The sequence below is a fragment of the Asparagus officinalis genome, chromosome 2, assembly GCF_001876935.1.
Source record: "Asparagus officinalis chromosome 2, Aspof.V1, whole genome shotgun sequence".
Lineage (NCBI taxonomy): Eukaryota > Viridiplantae > Streptophyta > Magnoliopsida > Asparagales > Asparagaceae > Asparagus > Asparagus officinalis.
Genome location: NC_033795.1, coordinates 80,129,488 through 80,145,136, shown reverse-complemented (window position 1 = coordinate 80,145,136; position 15,649 = coordinate 80,129,488). Strand labels below are relative to the sequence as shown.

The 15,649-nt window shown below is 38.9% G+C and overlaps 1 protein-coding gene across 2 annotated transcripts; it reads right to left on the bottom strand.

Moving 5' to 3' along the window:
• LOC109831768 (conserved oligomeric Golgi complex subunit 6) lies at positions 3,647 to 13,115 on the bottom strand. Of its 2 annotated transcripts, none has more exons than XM_020399178.1 (11): positions 12,900 to 13,114; positions 12,408 to 12,505; positions 10,591 to 10,738; positions 10,310 to 10,417; positions 9,792 to 9,859; positions 7,462 to 7,585; positions 7,233 to 7,379; positions 6,879 to 7,142; positions 6,513 to 6,797; positions 4,990 to 5,130; positions 3,647 to 4,478 (listed from the first exon to the last, which is right to left on the bottom strand). In XM_020399178.1, the coding sequence occupies exons 1-11, from the start codon at positions 13,071 to 13,073 to the stop codon at positions 3,978 to 3,980; spliced, it is 2,058 nt and encodes a 685-aa protein (XP_020254767.1). In that variant the 5' UTR covers positions 13,074 to 13,114; the 3' UTR covers positions 3,647 to 3,977. The 2 variants fall into 2 exon arrangements, with proteins under 2 accessions (XP_020254767.1, XP_020254766.1); XM_020399177.1 differs by having other exon boundaries at positions 3,978 to 4,478; positions 12,408 to 12,500; positions 12,895 to 13,115.

The following is a 15,649-nucleotide window of genomic DNA, read 5'->3' as shown; positions in this document are numbered from 1 at the left end:
ACGCATACTCTGAACAGTCGATATGTGTTGTCTTTGAAAAGCAAACGGCAGAGCGTGGATGGCTTCATCAACGACAGTAGTATGATAAAAATTGAACACTACAAGCAGTGGCGTATCCATGATTATTTTTTGCCCTGGGCGAAAAATAAAAGTGGATTATTTTTTGCCCTGGGCGAAAAATAAAAGTGGTCTACGAGTATGCCGTGAGGGAGAGGAGGGAGGCGCGGGAGAAGGAGGATGGCTGGGGATTGTTGAGATGGAGGTCCTGGAAGAGCAGGGAGAGGAGGTTGGATCTACGGGAGAGGAGGGGAAGCGAGGGGAGGAGAGAGAGGTTGTGGGAGAGACGGAGTTTCTTGCCCTTGGCAGCTTGCCCAGGGCAAGCAAGCTCTGGCTACGCCCCTGACTACAAGGCGGGGACCCAGCGTCTCTCCATCCACCTGACTCAAGTGTGAAGACCTCACTGAGAATCCCATGTGATAAAATAATTTGGAGGCAAATTTACAACAGTCATGATTTGAAATCAAATTTAGAGACTTACAATTTAAGGGGTGGAGTATCGTATAAAAGAAAACCCAAAACTAAAGTATGGGTAAATTTTAAAACCCAATAAGTTTAGGAGCTCAGATTAATCCCAATATTTTTAAAACACACAACGACTCCCAATAACTTTGGGCAGAAAACGCTCAAAATTAGCATGGTCATTTCATATGTAGTTATATAACCAAAAATGCTCTTTGGTAAATTTTGGTGGTAACCTTAGTAAGTTTGGGGGATCTTGCTCTCCCCTACCCCCACACATCCAAATTATTTTATAGAAATTGCGTGTGCACGTGTGTGTATATATATTCTGCCTGCCGTTATGACACTATTTAGTATGGTATTATTCTTGAAGAGATAAAGACCCAAATTGAGTATGAATACAATAGATCTTCTGTTTATCCTCTCAAGTTTCTCTTTTCTCCACAAAGACAGTCTGCGCATTCCTTAATGATTTGTGGGACTAGCTAGTTAACAGGCGTGTAACGATATTATTTTACCCTTAATAGGGATAATTCTAGTGCATGGTACTTAATATGAGTAAGATTTTCCTTCAACTTAATTATGGCTGGCTATGAGTAAAAGATTGCTCACAAAATATGGATTGTGCAAATTTTGTATTTCAAATTTAAACCTTGTGAAGGGTCTAGAATCTTGCAACGCTTGCTTTTGTAGCTTGAAAGAAACTGGCCTTTGCTGCGATAGAATTACTTTCGAGCAAACCCAATGCAACATTGGAACACTAGCATGACCTTTTTCTTTTTGAATGTAAAATAGGGCAACAAGCCCTATCATTGATAATAATATAAGAGCAAAAGAGGATTACAAAAATAGATATCTACTGGTGATTGGAGCAACAACTCTAAGTTAGAGTAAAATACCAATCACTAGTAGATGTCTATATAATAAATACAACTAGCATGGTGAAAAAAAAAACCAAAATTATCAAAAGAGCTATAACCGCAACTCAAGGTATGCCGCTGCTATCCTCACTAGATTCGATAATATTCGCCAGCCCAGAGGAACGAATGATGTTCTTCAGCTTGATTGCCTTCTTAGAAGAAGAAGCACATGCCCAGAAAAGAATAAAATAAACTGCCTTGTAGATGATTTGATGAGAAGAGGTGATTGAGTTAGAGAAGATGTGATCATTGTGAGCTATCCATAGGATCCAACAGACTGTAGGAAAACAGATGCCCCAGAGAAGACGCACAGAAGCATGGACTGAGCTGTCGGAACATAAAGCAAAGCACTGAGGGATATCAGGAGGAATTGCACTGATACCAATCCTCGACAAGAGCTGGGGCCAGACTTGCCTAGCAAGGATACAAGAAAGGAACAGATGGTTATGGGATTCTTCTGCATTGCAAAAAACACATGAAGTGTCATGTAACCAACCTTGGGAAGCCAATCTGTCCTTAGTCTTCAATCTGTTCAAACTCAGTAACCAGAAGAAGAACTGAACTTTGTTAGGCAATAAATTGTCCCAAACTATGGAAGAGAAAGGGTAACGGGTGCCTCCATCAGCCAAGAATGAGTACAAGGATTTAACTGAGAAACTCTTGGATGCGGAGAGAGACTAGGAAGGCTTGTCAACTGAAGAGGAGGGGGATAGGTTGTTGTCTATCAGGAGGTGGTTAAGGGCAAGGACTTGCCTTCTGACATTCTCTTGAGAAGGCCTCCTTATGATGGGTCTCCAAGACCACCCCATCTCGTAAAATAGGCCTTGGGAAGCTACAGGAGTGTGTTTGGAGAAGGCAAGGAGGTAGGCCAACAGAAAAAGACTGGCCAGGGAGTTGACTCCTAACCATTTGTCCTCCCAAAAAAGAATCTTAGTGCCATTTCCTAGAGACCATTTGACAAAGGAGGAGAAGATNAATGGACGTCCTTCCAGAATTTGGAGCACTAGTTGGGGCATGAGGAGTTTTGAGGGATGGATGGGTAGATAGAACGAAGAATCCTTCCCAGAAAGTTATTGCTGTCCAAGAATTTCTAAAGCCATTTAGAGAGGAGGCAAGAGTTGAAGAGTTGAAGGTTCAGAACCCCCAGCCCCCCGCCAGCTATTGGGGAGCAGACGGTGGACCATCTGACAGAGTGATTGCCCCTAGCGCTATCGGAAGACGATCCCCAGAGAAAATTACGTCTGAGCTTGTAGATATCTCTGATGAGCCAACTAGGGAGTTTGAAGAATGACATGTAATATAGAGGGATAGCGGATAGAACTGATTTGAGGAGAGCTATACGACCGCCAAAGGAGAGTTGTTTGCCTTTCCAAATAGAGAGTTTGAATAATTACGTGTGTTGCATTGGTTTATCCTCCTCTAACCCTAATTTCCCAAATTCCCCCTTCCTTCCATAAAATTTGTCCAAGAATGTATCAGTGACGCTTTTAACTGACCACAAAAATAAAATAAAAATCAAGTTTTGAATTCAACAAAATTAAGGATAACTTTTGTCTCATATTTTTGAGGTTGCATACACAAATATATTATTCTTCCATTCAGTTCTTTTAAGGGTTGTCTCCACCACTAAGTTGATCACTATATATTTCATTTATGCTTAATGTGTAGAATTGGCAGAATAGGCAGGAGTTTTTGAGCAGATTGAGAGAGTTTTCTTTGGGCTTCTATTCTAGGAGCAAATGGAGAGATTAAGAGTGAGTTGTTGAGGGTTTTGGTGAGAGATTGTAACCCTAGTTTGTTCCTCTTGATGTTGAGGGTTTTGGTGAGAGATTGTAACCCTAGTTTGTTCCTCTTGATTTCTAATAGTGAAAACTCCCCCTTCCTTGCCCCGTGGACGTATGATTTCTAATAGTGAAAACTCCCCCTTCCTTGCCCCGTGGACGTAGGCATCTCGTCGAACCACGTAAAACTGGTGTTGATTGTGGTTGTGCTATTGTTGGTGTGTTCTTTATCTTTCTCGGCAATTGGTTTGGTTTCTAAAGGCACAACATAATGCCAGGGTTGGAGTTCTCAATTAATACCTTAGTTGCTTTTTTCGCTTGGTGTTTTAATAGTATCTGAAATTCTGACCTATCAAATTCATAATAAGTTCATGATGTTCTTGGATACCTCATCAAAATACTGTAAACTAAAAGTAGAAGACTACATTTCCACAAATAGAACTCGCTGAGAACAGCACAATATTCATTCTTAAACTTCCAATTATTCACCATAATTATACAATCATATACCCAGATATACCCGTATACATCTCCTCAAAATATTCATCTGAAATTAAGGTGTTCCTATCACCAAATATTTGGGCCCTTCCAAGAACAGCGCAATGAATTACACAGCCTGAAATCAGTAACAACTGGTGCACGAAAACTACATCAAAATATCTCTGATAAAAGAGTTACTGATGTTCCAAGAAAAGTTGTACTATAAATCAGTACGGCCTACAGATTAGCAACACATCAAGAACGCTGAAACGGGCCTTTAAATCTCCAGTATGGTTCTAATCTGATCTGGTGAATGCCTCACCAGTGACTTTGGATCAGGGTAAAGATTCTGAGGATCGGTGATTACTCCATAGAGAAGCTCGTATGCTCCTGAAAGAGCCCTAGAAACACGAGCGCATGCTTCATCGCGCAATTTAGGCACTTGCAACTGTTCAAACTCTGGTAAGGAGCCTTCATTTCCGGTGACAAGCCCAAAAAAGGTTCTTAAGCATTCTGAAATAACTTGCGGAGACATATCTTCAACCTCCGCTAAAGGCCCATGCTCATCATTCAAAGTCTGAACGTAGGATATCTTGCTCAATAGACCGCATCTCAGGAGTATGGCATCTACTTCTTTTTCTACAAGGATATTGGTGTGTGTCTCGATGATAGAGGAAAGGTTGTTCACATATTTTGCAGTGACCTCGCGTCCTATTAATGGTTGCTGAATAGCTGACAAGCAGTTGACGAGGTAGATTTTGGATGTGGTTTCAGCTGTCTGCAAGTAGGTAAAATAAAATAGATATCGTAACTTGAGGCAACGAACTGAACAGCAACAAATTTTTTTTATAATGAATAGATGTAACATCCATAAATAATCTGTGCTAAATGACTGAATGACTTGACTCTAAGCGGGGAAATGAGTTGTCAGCCAAGTTAAAAGCAAATAAACTCAATGACAGATAATTTCAAGAGATGGAAATCAATAGTCAGAGCAATCATATTCATAACCAATTGCAGATTATATACATACATGTACTCTAATCAATTTAAATTATGAAATGCATATTAGATACAAACATGCAACTTATCAATTGAATGACCAAACTGTGGAACTTTAACCATATTTGATCATATGTGGCCGCAAAATCATCTAATATGTTAAGCAACTAAAGTTTTGAAACCACCAAGAACTTAAATATTAAAGTTGACACATAGATTAGTTCAAAGTAATTAAATAACTGATTTAAGACCCCAAGGAACCAGTAGATAAAGGAGCACATGTTCACCTGAGAATTCAGGGAATTATTCTTCGCCAAGATTGCATCAACTGATAGAGAATCCCTCCTGTTTGAGCCTATTTCAGAGCTAGCTCTTCTCCTTGAAAGTGCTCCTTTGGACTTATGAGCCTCTGCTGCTTGCTCACACATCTGCAACGAGCCGAGAACCAAATGACTATTAAAAATTATAATCTAGAAAACAAACAATATCTTACAGGTATCATTAGCATGGACAGATTCCCTTCGTGTTTTTAAACCTTAAAAGATTACAATAGATTAAGAAGTTCCAGATCTACTTTAATAAATAGGAAGCGTCAAAATAGGTTATTGAGCAAGGCCTATGTGAAGCAAAGATATCAATGTGTAGAATCAACCAACAATGATAAACTTTAATCAAAGTTTACTCAATAATCACGTAATCAGTTTTATTAAGGGACTGTACGAAGATCTTCAGAGATAACTGTTATATGATTATCATCAATTTGTATTCAAGATCAAAACATTTTAGTGCGCAAAACTTTTTAGTGCACGGATTGAAGTAGTAAACCAAAGATTCAAAGGAAATAACAACTAAAAAGTGTTTTTAAAATGGAATAAAATAAAGAAACAAAAGATAGAATCTTTCACATATGAGAAACGTGGATGCATGGCATGTGCCAAATAACTTGAAATGATACAGAGAGCGAATATTTAATAAGTTACTGAAGAAGACTGATCACGCTAAAAATCCTATTTATAAATTAAGAATTTCATGTTTGAAAGACCGTGTCTGGGACATCAAATTCTTCCTCCCTCCTGTTTCTCTCTGTGTGCCCAAGCATGAGTACACAAGAACATGGCAAGTGATTAGGTGCTCAGCATATTTGGTGCTACAAATGTATATTCCTCACACATTCCGATATGATCTCTTCTTCTGAAGACCAATGGATATTTATCTAATGCAAGTACTCAATATAATCAACCATTTCATTAAATAATAGATACTCATTCAACATTCTTTTACTAATATATGTCTTAGGTTGTCAGTGGCACCACGCTAAAGAGTTTTGCTGTTGCACAAGAGGTTTGGAGTTCAAAACTGTACATGCCATGCCCAGTTACAAAGTATTTTGAAGAAAGGACAGAGAAACAAATATTTATTATCACTTAACTTTTTGCTATCAACCACCTGTTACATGTCATTAATTTTCTCTTGCATATGCCAATTTACAAGTAACATCAACAGAAAGGAACTTTAAAATCAGTGACATTGCTAATCAAGGCATAAATCTTGTATTTACAAGTAACATCAACAGAAAGGAACTTTAAAATCAGTGACATTGCTAATCAAGGCATAAATCTTGTAAGCTATTTGTGAAGCCTACGAACTTTAAAATCAGTGACATTGCTAATCAAGGCATAAATCTTGTAAGCTATTTGTGAAGCCTACCAAGAAAGCTTTTGATATGCTGGCACTTCACTATTTTCAGTTACATGTTAGTATGAAGTCTGGCTCCAAGTGGATGCCAGAGCTTTTAAAATCTGAAGCATACCTGAATTATAGGATCAAGTAAAGCAGCAATCACAGGATCAAAGTCAGGCTTCTTCCCAGATGCAGGAACCATCATGCCGTCATAGGTATCAATAAGCTCAAGCAGCAAAGAAACACCTTCCCTTACTGCTGATGGTGGGGATAAATCAACTGGAACCAAAGGCGGATACCTCAAGAGTTTATCACCCCGCGTCTTCAGAATATTAAAGAAAGTTTGCTGAGCGGCATCTTTAAGCAGCCAAAGTGTATTGCAGAGAGCTGTTTCCCTTCCCAGCAAGTCTGAAATCTATAAAAGAATAAGCATTTCCATGTAAGAAATAAACAGAAATAACACTGGTAAAGATTAGAGGCACAATTGACAACTTACTGTATAACTATAGAACTCCAGAGTGTTGCTCAGTTTGAAGGAAACAATGAGACTAGGCTGAGACTGTAAAACTTGCTCCACTCTGACTTTGAAGGGTCGGCATGCACCTTCAAATATTCTATCCAAAACAAAGGTTATATCTGGCTCTGATTTTGAAGAATCACTTTCAGAAGACTTGGAAAAGCGGCGAGCAGTGGGTCCGGTATCTGTCGCCGCATCTGGACTGAGTAGTGCGAGTACTAGTTCCCTTTCAGAAGCTAGAGCCTTCACATGAAACAAAGATCAAGAAGTTAATTTCATTACAATGCAATTAAAATTAGGTTGAGATTCCAAGCACAAAACAAATAAGTAGACCTGATGGAGCCATCCTAACATATCTCCTACATAACGCAAGGGATCATGAGCATGCACTTCAATAGGCCTTGGGAGTCCTCCAGGCCCTCCTCGTGTCAGAGCACTTATAAATCGTCTGAACAATGCATGATGTCTCATGTTTGCTACCTACATGGTTCAAATATAGGTTCTCATTATTAATGAAACTTTTTTCTTTTGCACAAAAAAAATTTGCAAGATTGTTTCATACTTCTTCGGCACAATACTTAAAAAGAACTGGCCTTTCTTTTAGGCAACGGACAGCAGTCTTGAGAAGGTCAGCAACTTCAGGATTATCACTGTCGCCCAATTTTTTACATTCTGCTTGAACCCACCTGAAATATACAACAAAAAAAAGGAAAAAAAACACATACAGACTTATGTTCCCGAAATCCAGAAATAAACTAATAAGCTATATGACATTCAGAGTTTTACATGAGAATAAACAAGGCAGAAATTATTTTCAGTGACTAATGAAGCATATTGTTAAGACTATAAAGAAAATATAGCATTTGCTGCATTTCACAAATTCCAGGCCACTCTGCGATATCATAATTTTCTGTCAGAAAGATTGTTCTCCTTGCACAATTCAGCTTTACAAATCATGCCTACTGGTATGAATCTGATTAGGCAAAATACTATCAGATCATTTCCTGAGGCCAAAAACTCTTTTTGGGTCTCATCATCCCTTTCTCGAACCGGCATGTAAGCAACCAAGGTTCCCATCTTCAGTCATTCTATGTCCCCACATGATAAAGCGATGTCACTACCTCATTGGAGCTGTGTGCAGTGCACCAATGTGGACATGACATGCTGAGACGAGGAAAATGTTGAAAAATACCCTTAAAACTCAAGCTGGACAGCTTATGACGAGGCTTCAGGGTAAAAGTGTGGTACGCAGAGTTCGATTATCTCAACAGCTTGGTCATCAATCTCACTCTCTTCTTTAGGCTCTTAGTCTACAATGTTTTTGGGGGCTGCTCTTTAGTACCATGAGCTTAAATTCTGTGAGCAACAACACAGTTTCTCCTACCTCTGTTGGCTGTCTGAGTTTTATAGCAAACGCCTGTCATATGCACAAGGTCCTCGGATTATACCAAGAGATCACCAAAAATACTTTCCTGTATGTAACATTTGGTTAAATTTTCTGATCTTATATGTTCCTTAGCAATGTTGAAAATAATGATAACGCATAACATAACGCTCTACCTTCTGGTAAGGGTTGAGAGAAGAAATACAAAAAAATAACGCATAACGTAGGTTATTTTATTTATTAATTATTTAGATATTTCATAAATACAAACTATTCGTAATGACTTCAATGATTAGAATCATCATACTTTCAAACAAAAAGGACTGGAAGAGTTACAGGAGTTGATTTAGAAGGTTTCCATCTTTGTCGAAAGGAGTTAGGATTTAGAAGCTGAAATGGCGTTGGAGGTGGAGATGGGGTTAGGATTTTCTTCGTCTCGCCGAGGGTTGCCAACGAGATATGGAAGCCAAGGAGGAACCAGACAGGAGCCTCGTCATTGGCAGAGATAGAGGACGAGAAGAGCCTTGTCATCTACGAGAGGCTTCGTCTTCATCCAGCGAGTGAGAGGAAGAAGAGATCAAGAAGCTTCTTCGTCGAAGGAGTGAGAGGAGGAGGTGGAGGGGAAGGAGATGAGGAAGGCGCTAGATATAGGGTCGGTGGATCGCTAGGGCTTTCACGCGAATAAAATAGGGATCGGAGGATTCAATTGGGAACTTATTTCGGTTAATGCAATACTGATTTGGACAGTGGAGATATCACCGTGCGTCCAAATCTGATCATAAATTTAAACCAATCTAATAAGTGTTAAATAAAGCTTTCCGTAACACGGATAAAAGCCGATTTTTTGGTGTTATTTTCTGCATTAAATGCAACACGGGTTTTTTGCCCGAGTTTTATAACACTTTGGCGCTATTAGGTGTTGAAACAGTTAAACAGGTTTTGAAACGGGTTTTTTCCTACATTGCACCTTAGCTCACAATGTAGAAGAGAAAAAGGCGATGACATCGATGATACAGTCTTAATTTTGTTTGTTGATCCTCACTGTTCATATATCAACCAGAATTCATAATAGTTTGTCCTGTATCGACCAAAACTATAAATACTATAACAAAAGGAAATAATCGTATCATGCCAAAAGCTTTCTATAATCTGAGTATTATTATTTGATCACACAATACCTTATAGATGCACATAGAATTCTATCTGAGAAAATTAATATACTTCAATCGATAGTGTGACTAATTTTTTTGTATGCTACACTTCAGGTGTAGGTCCTAATATTTCCTCATAGCTAACATTAACTGGGTAACCAATCACTTGAAAGAAACAGATGGTGCAACTGGTCTGACATGTCTAGAATTCACAACCACCACAGGCCAAGATTTAATAGAACAAGTTCAAAGGAAAAAATATCACTAAGTAATAAATAATGAGAGTGCTAAGTGTTCTTTCTCTTTCAAAAACATATAAATTTCAGAGCAAAGTCAATGTTCTGCAAGATATATCACCTGCATAAGCGTTCATAGGCTCCTTCTTGATATACAGACATCATGTCCATTAGCTCCAAGCCAGCACGCTGAGAAATAGATTTCCAGTAAAGGAAAAGGAGAATCACCATTAGCTAATTATGTTTTAATTTGCCAGTTGTATTTTCACAGTGACTTTGGTACATAAAAGTGCATGCGTAAGACAGGTAAGTGTGCGCGCACACACACACACACAATTGCTCATGTATGTGTGCACATCCACACCCACACAAGTACTCATGTATGTGTTAAATGCATGGATAAGATGTGCAGCTCTATATAATGGACATTTGCAATAAGGAAGTCCACAATGACCACAACAAAACATTATTTAGGTGAGCTACCAAAGGGTGTATTTCAAGGAGTCTTCCAGTAAGTTTCAATAAACGAACAATATATTCAAATTTCCAGTAATATCATAACCAGGTTAAACAGTCAAGAGTCCAATTTCCGGAATAGTACCTACTTTGTAAACTCTTTTGAATTAAAAGGCTTAATACCTGGTGATGAGTTCTCAGCAATATCTTACAGTTGGCATGAATTTCTTGAACATGAGAAAGTGCTTTGAAGAAATTCTCATTCAGATCTTCTTCCCTTAGTGCATTTATCTGCAAACATGTAGACATTTTGCTCAGAAGACAGTCGTGCATAGGTGCACATTAGTTGCTGTAAGGATTACATTTATTGCTGACTCAAAAAAGCCAAGTAAGCCTCAAGTCAATATACAGCAAGGGTGTTGACTTCTCAATAACATTATATACCCGAGTAAAAGCTTACACACCTCTTCATTAGAAAGTTGATAATCACGTAAAAAGCATGACACGATTTCTTGTCGTTGTGTAGTAATATCAAGATCCTGTTTTAACTTCTCCGTGGTACTAATGATATCCGCCGTACTCTCACTACAGCTGTTCAATACCTGGGCAATCCTGAAAGACAATATTGCTTAGCCAGAAATCGATCTTTGAGTTTTCTCCTTACAGACTCTTTTTACAGAGAGAGTCCAAATAAAACAAGAATGCAACTGGAACCCTGTATCATGAATAACAAAACTACAATATTTGGAACCACTATGAAACCATTGTCTCTTACCACGAAAGAAGTAAACACTACAGTTATGCCTTCCCGAGAAGATAGCAAATTATCACAAATGAAACTGTGTTCTAGTTGATTAAGAACGCCATGTATATGTTTGCAAAGAAATCATATGTCATAATTAACAATATCATAAATCTAGACCCGGCTAAGTGGCACTTAAATACCTTGTTGATTCACCACATTTACACTTAAATACCCTAAGTTATAAAACATAACATTTAGATACCATAAGTCGTCTAATCTGGTGTGTTACTGTCTTTTGTTAGTTTGAAGTGAGGATATTCCAGGAAATATTCTCATGCGACTGTCACATGCCATAGTTAGAACTGTTTTGAACCTAATTCTTGTTACAATTACTACATACCTGCCCTCCTTTCGTCAAACTATATCATTCATTTTTTTTACCTAACTCCCAATTTCCCCATTTCCCACAATTTCCCCCTTTCCCAATTTCCCTACTTCCCTAATTTCCCTTCTAATTATTCCACAGGGATTGTTTAGCAACTAAATATCAAGATAACTTTGGAAGATTATCAGATGACCCCACGTGAATTTCAAAAAAAAACCCCAAAAGTATAAGGATTATCAGGAAACCACCCTTTAACTTTAAGATTTTATCAAACTACTCCCTTTAACTTTTAGAGTTTATAAGGGAACCCCTTAAATGAAATTACGGGGGTTTTATGATATTTTCAAATTTCGGGGTATTTCCGTCTTGCTGATATTCAGCCTTGCTTAACTGTTGGAGGGGTTAAGTTACACACGGGGGTATTTCCATCCTAACAGGCTTTTTTAACACCTTCTCAACGCTCTAGCAGTTGACAAGTTACGATAATCAAGTGTTACGTTTTACAACTTAAAAGTGTTACGATAGGGTTCTTGAGTGCTATTTAGCCTTTAGACCCACAAAATATTGGTCAACTATAGAAGACCTTGTTGCCACTTAAATCCATAGCTTTTTTACGCAGGAATATGAAACGCGGTCTAAGTTTTGCTAACAAATTACATGGCCTGTTATAATGATGATATATAATCTTTCACCGTGATTAGCGATGGATCAATCATATTTTCTTCTTATATGTTAATACCATTTTCCCATGGTAGTACTATAAAAAAAATATGTGCACGGCGAAAGGCTTGTCCAGGCGGCCAAAATATTAGGCCATCAAAATGCCAAGAGGGTCGCCGATCTACGGAGCAGACTTAAGAAGATAACTTTAAACAAAAAGATCATCGCCTACCTTAACAATAAGCTAAGCAAGCGTATGTGATGAATTAATATTCAAATACAGGAAAGCCTACCATAATATCATATCAATTTCTTCTACATCAAAATCGAAGGCACAAACTCATTTTCTAACCAAAAAAACGTCAGAGGACACTCAACGACGGTATCGAATTCATCTTTAAAAAAATCTCAACACCCACATTCACAAAAAGGCGCCGAGTGAGCTAGATCTAGATCTTAGCGGAGGGATGAGATGGGGGGTTTTAGCTTACCGGTCGCAGCAGCGGGCGAGGGCGTCGACCTCCTCCTCGACGCGGTCGAGGGTCTGCTGAGCGGGGAGCGAGGCGAGGAGGAAGTGGCGGTTGATGGCTGTTGGCTCTTTAACAGGATCGGCCAGAGATCAGATCTGAACTGAGTTAGAAAAAACAGCAATTTACAAACCTGTAAACACTGTAGCAACCGAAAAAAAAACTGGCAGATTTCCTGAGAACGGACAGCAGCAAAACAGAGGAGAAAATATCTGTTTCTGATATTGAACCCGAACAGAGAAGGAGCAGCAACAAAAGTAATGGAGCAGGAAACTTTTTTGTGTTTTCTATTATTCACGTTCTAACAAAACTCATCAATTGTTTACATATATATAGGATTAAGATTACAACTCTAATCTTATCCAATAACTAGAAAACTATCTACTAACTAGTATTCTACTCTAATTAGAATTCTACTAACTAACAATCCTTGGACTGATTACAACTCACAATGGCCAGGGCCCGCTGCTCGATGGAGGACTTGAGGTTCCTGCGCGCTGGCGGCGTGTTGTCGGTGTAGAACGTCGACAGGGTCGCCAGCGAGTCGAGAAGATCTGGGCCGTCGGTGCGGGTCTCCAGCACCTTCTTCAGCTTCCGGGAGAGGCCCGGGGCCAGGCTCGCCGACGCCATGATGCCTTTCCGTCTCGATCTGATCTGATCTGATCGGTTTCTTTCCTTCTCTTTTTCTCCCCCCGGTGGAGTTAGTTTCACAAAAAAAACCCTGAACTTTGGGGGTTGTTGAACGTAACACCCTAAACTAAACGACCGGGTGTATCCGGGCTTCCAAACTCTATATCTTTATCTCACCTAGTCCCCCTACTACATGTGATTTGCAAATAACTCAAATATCGCTGAGTTAATAAAAAAAAATCTCAGACATCATCACTTGTTATTCACGTGCAATATACCCCCTCCCCCAAAATTTTGAGTTTTTAAACCCCCTCTCAAGAAAGTATTAGTTGTTTGCAAATTGTAGGTAGGAGGCCTAGGTGAGATAATGTAAAGTTTGGGGGGGTTTGCGAGACACCCAGTAATTCAGGGGGGTTAAGTGAGATAAACAAAGTTTAGGGCGGTTACTTGCAACATCCCCTAAAGTTTAGAATTTTCACATGTGGTGGTGTGTTTTATTTTATTTTTTTCTTTTCCTTTTTTAAGAATTTCCATTTAATTTCTAAGTAATCACATCTTTATTATTAATAATTTGCTTCTTTTCAAAGATACAAGCCCGTAACTCACTTAATAGCTATGACACTTAGATTTTCTCCATGTGTTTTTCTAATGGGTGCAAAAGTGTCATGTGGAGCTTTAATAAATGGTATAAAATTTATTTCTACCTTGAAGTTAATATTCAATCCCACTTATTACATGAAAAAACTTCATAATTATCGGTCATGTTTAGAGGAAGTGGTGTCACATGACACCACTTCCTTTCCTTCTATGTAGAACCCCCAATGGTATTATTAATCCTATCATTTCTACTCATTCCAAATAGAATGCTTAAGATCCCATGAGACTTCCATCTATCTATTATCATAGTAAAACATAATTAAAATAAATCAAAAAAGCAAACATAAAAAATACTTATTTAACATAAAAAATTAGTAGAAAATTAAAATTATGTTACGCATACCTTGAAGTTATAGTGAAACCGAACTACTTTTTTCTGATAGATCACGCTTCTTTAATTTTATAAAAAAAAAATTCAATAAAAATGAAAATAAATTGAGTGGGTTTGACGTACGCGTGAGCTTTAATTGCAGTCAATCACTAATTGCGAAAAATGTCCACATCTGGACCAGAGCAGGCGATCTCTCTGCAAAGTGCAAAGCAAGGAAATAAGAAAGGCTCCCCGCAGCATGTTGATATCACGTGACATTCTGAAATTTAAATACCAGTTATCGCACACGGAAGGGCCACGGCGGCTCCCTCCTTACAGTCACCGGCGGCGAGCGATAGAACTGCTGGCCTTTCCTGCAGCGCTCTGACTCATCCTCGGTACTTTGCATTTGTCATGTGCATTGAGCACTGGCTCGAAAGGAGGAGCAGTAGCGAACAATGACTAGTACTACAGCAGTGGTTGGGAACTTAATTATCAGCTAAGACTTTTGTGGTGTGCTTGGCAAACTCTTTAAACTGGACAAGGGCTGAACCTGACCCAATATTAAATTTATTTGCGATTGGCAAAAACTAGGCTAGTTATGACCCAGTACTTCTAAGAACAAGAAGAGGTCATAAAACCAGTTCCGCATTGGACCTCTCTCTGCTTGGTCCGACTCCAAACTGGTTTAGAGAAAAACTGGACCAAAATTGAACTTGGCCCAACTTTTACGTGATTGCCAAACACACCCTTGAATTCGAATAGTAAATTAGTTTAAATATAAAACAAATAAAAAAACAAACATAAAAAATACTTATTTAACATAAAAAATAATAGAAAATTAAAATTACGTTACGCATACCTTGAAGTTATAGTAAAATCGAACTACTTTTTTCTGATAGATCACGCTTCTTTAATTTTATAAAAAAAAATTCAATAAAAATGAAAATAAATTGAGTGGGCTTGACGTACGTGTGAGCTTTAATTGCAGTCAATCACTAATTGCGAAAAATGTCCCAATCTGGACCAGAGCAGGCGATCTCTCTACAAAGTGCAAAGCAAGGAAATAAGAAAGGCTCCCCGCAGCATGTTGATATCACGTGACATTCTGAAATTTAAATACCAGTTATCGCACACGGAAGGGCCACCGCGGCTCCCTCCTTACAGTCACCGGCGGCGAGCGATAGAACTGCTGGCCTTTCCTGCAGCGCTCTGACTCATCCTCGGTACTTTGCATTTGTCATGTGCATTGAGCACTGGCTCGAAAGGAGGAGCAGTAGCGGACAATGACTGCTACTACAGCAGTGGTTGGGAACTTAATTACCAGCTAAGATTTTTGTGGTGTGCTTGGCAAACTCTTTAAACTGGACAAGGGCTGAACCTGACCCAATATTAAATTTATTTACGATTGGCAAAAACTAGGCTAGTTATGACCCAATATTAAATTTATTTACGGTACACACCAGGCTCAATATTAGATTTGGCACTTGGGACGCGAGGGTCGTGTCTGGCACTTGAGACGCGAGGGTCGTGTCTGGCACTTGAGACGCGAGGGTCGCGTCTGGCACTTAAGACACGAAGGTCGCGTTTGGCACTTGAAACGCGAAGG

Excerpts from the sequence above, each read along its gene's own strand:
- LOC109831768 (XM_020399177.1), bottom strand. The coding sequence starts at position 13,073 with ATGGCGTCGGCGAGCCTGGCCCCGGGCCTCTCCCGGAAGCTGAAGAAG. Across the intron at positions 12,501-12,894 it reads GAGCAGCGGGCCCTGGCCAT|CAACCGCCACTTCCTCCTCG; the intron begins TGTGAGTTGTAA and ends GCCAACAGCCAT. Across the intron at positions 4,479-4,989 it reads ATAATTCCCTGAATTCTCAG|ACAGCTGAAACCACATCCAA; the intron begins GTGAACATGTGC and ends ACCTACTTGCAG.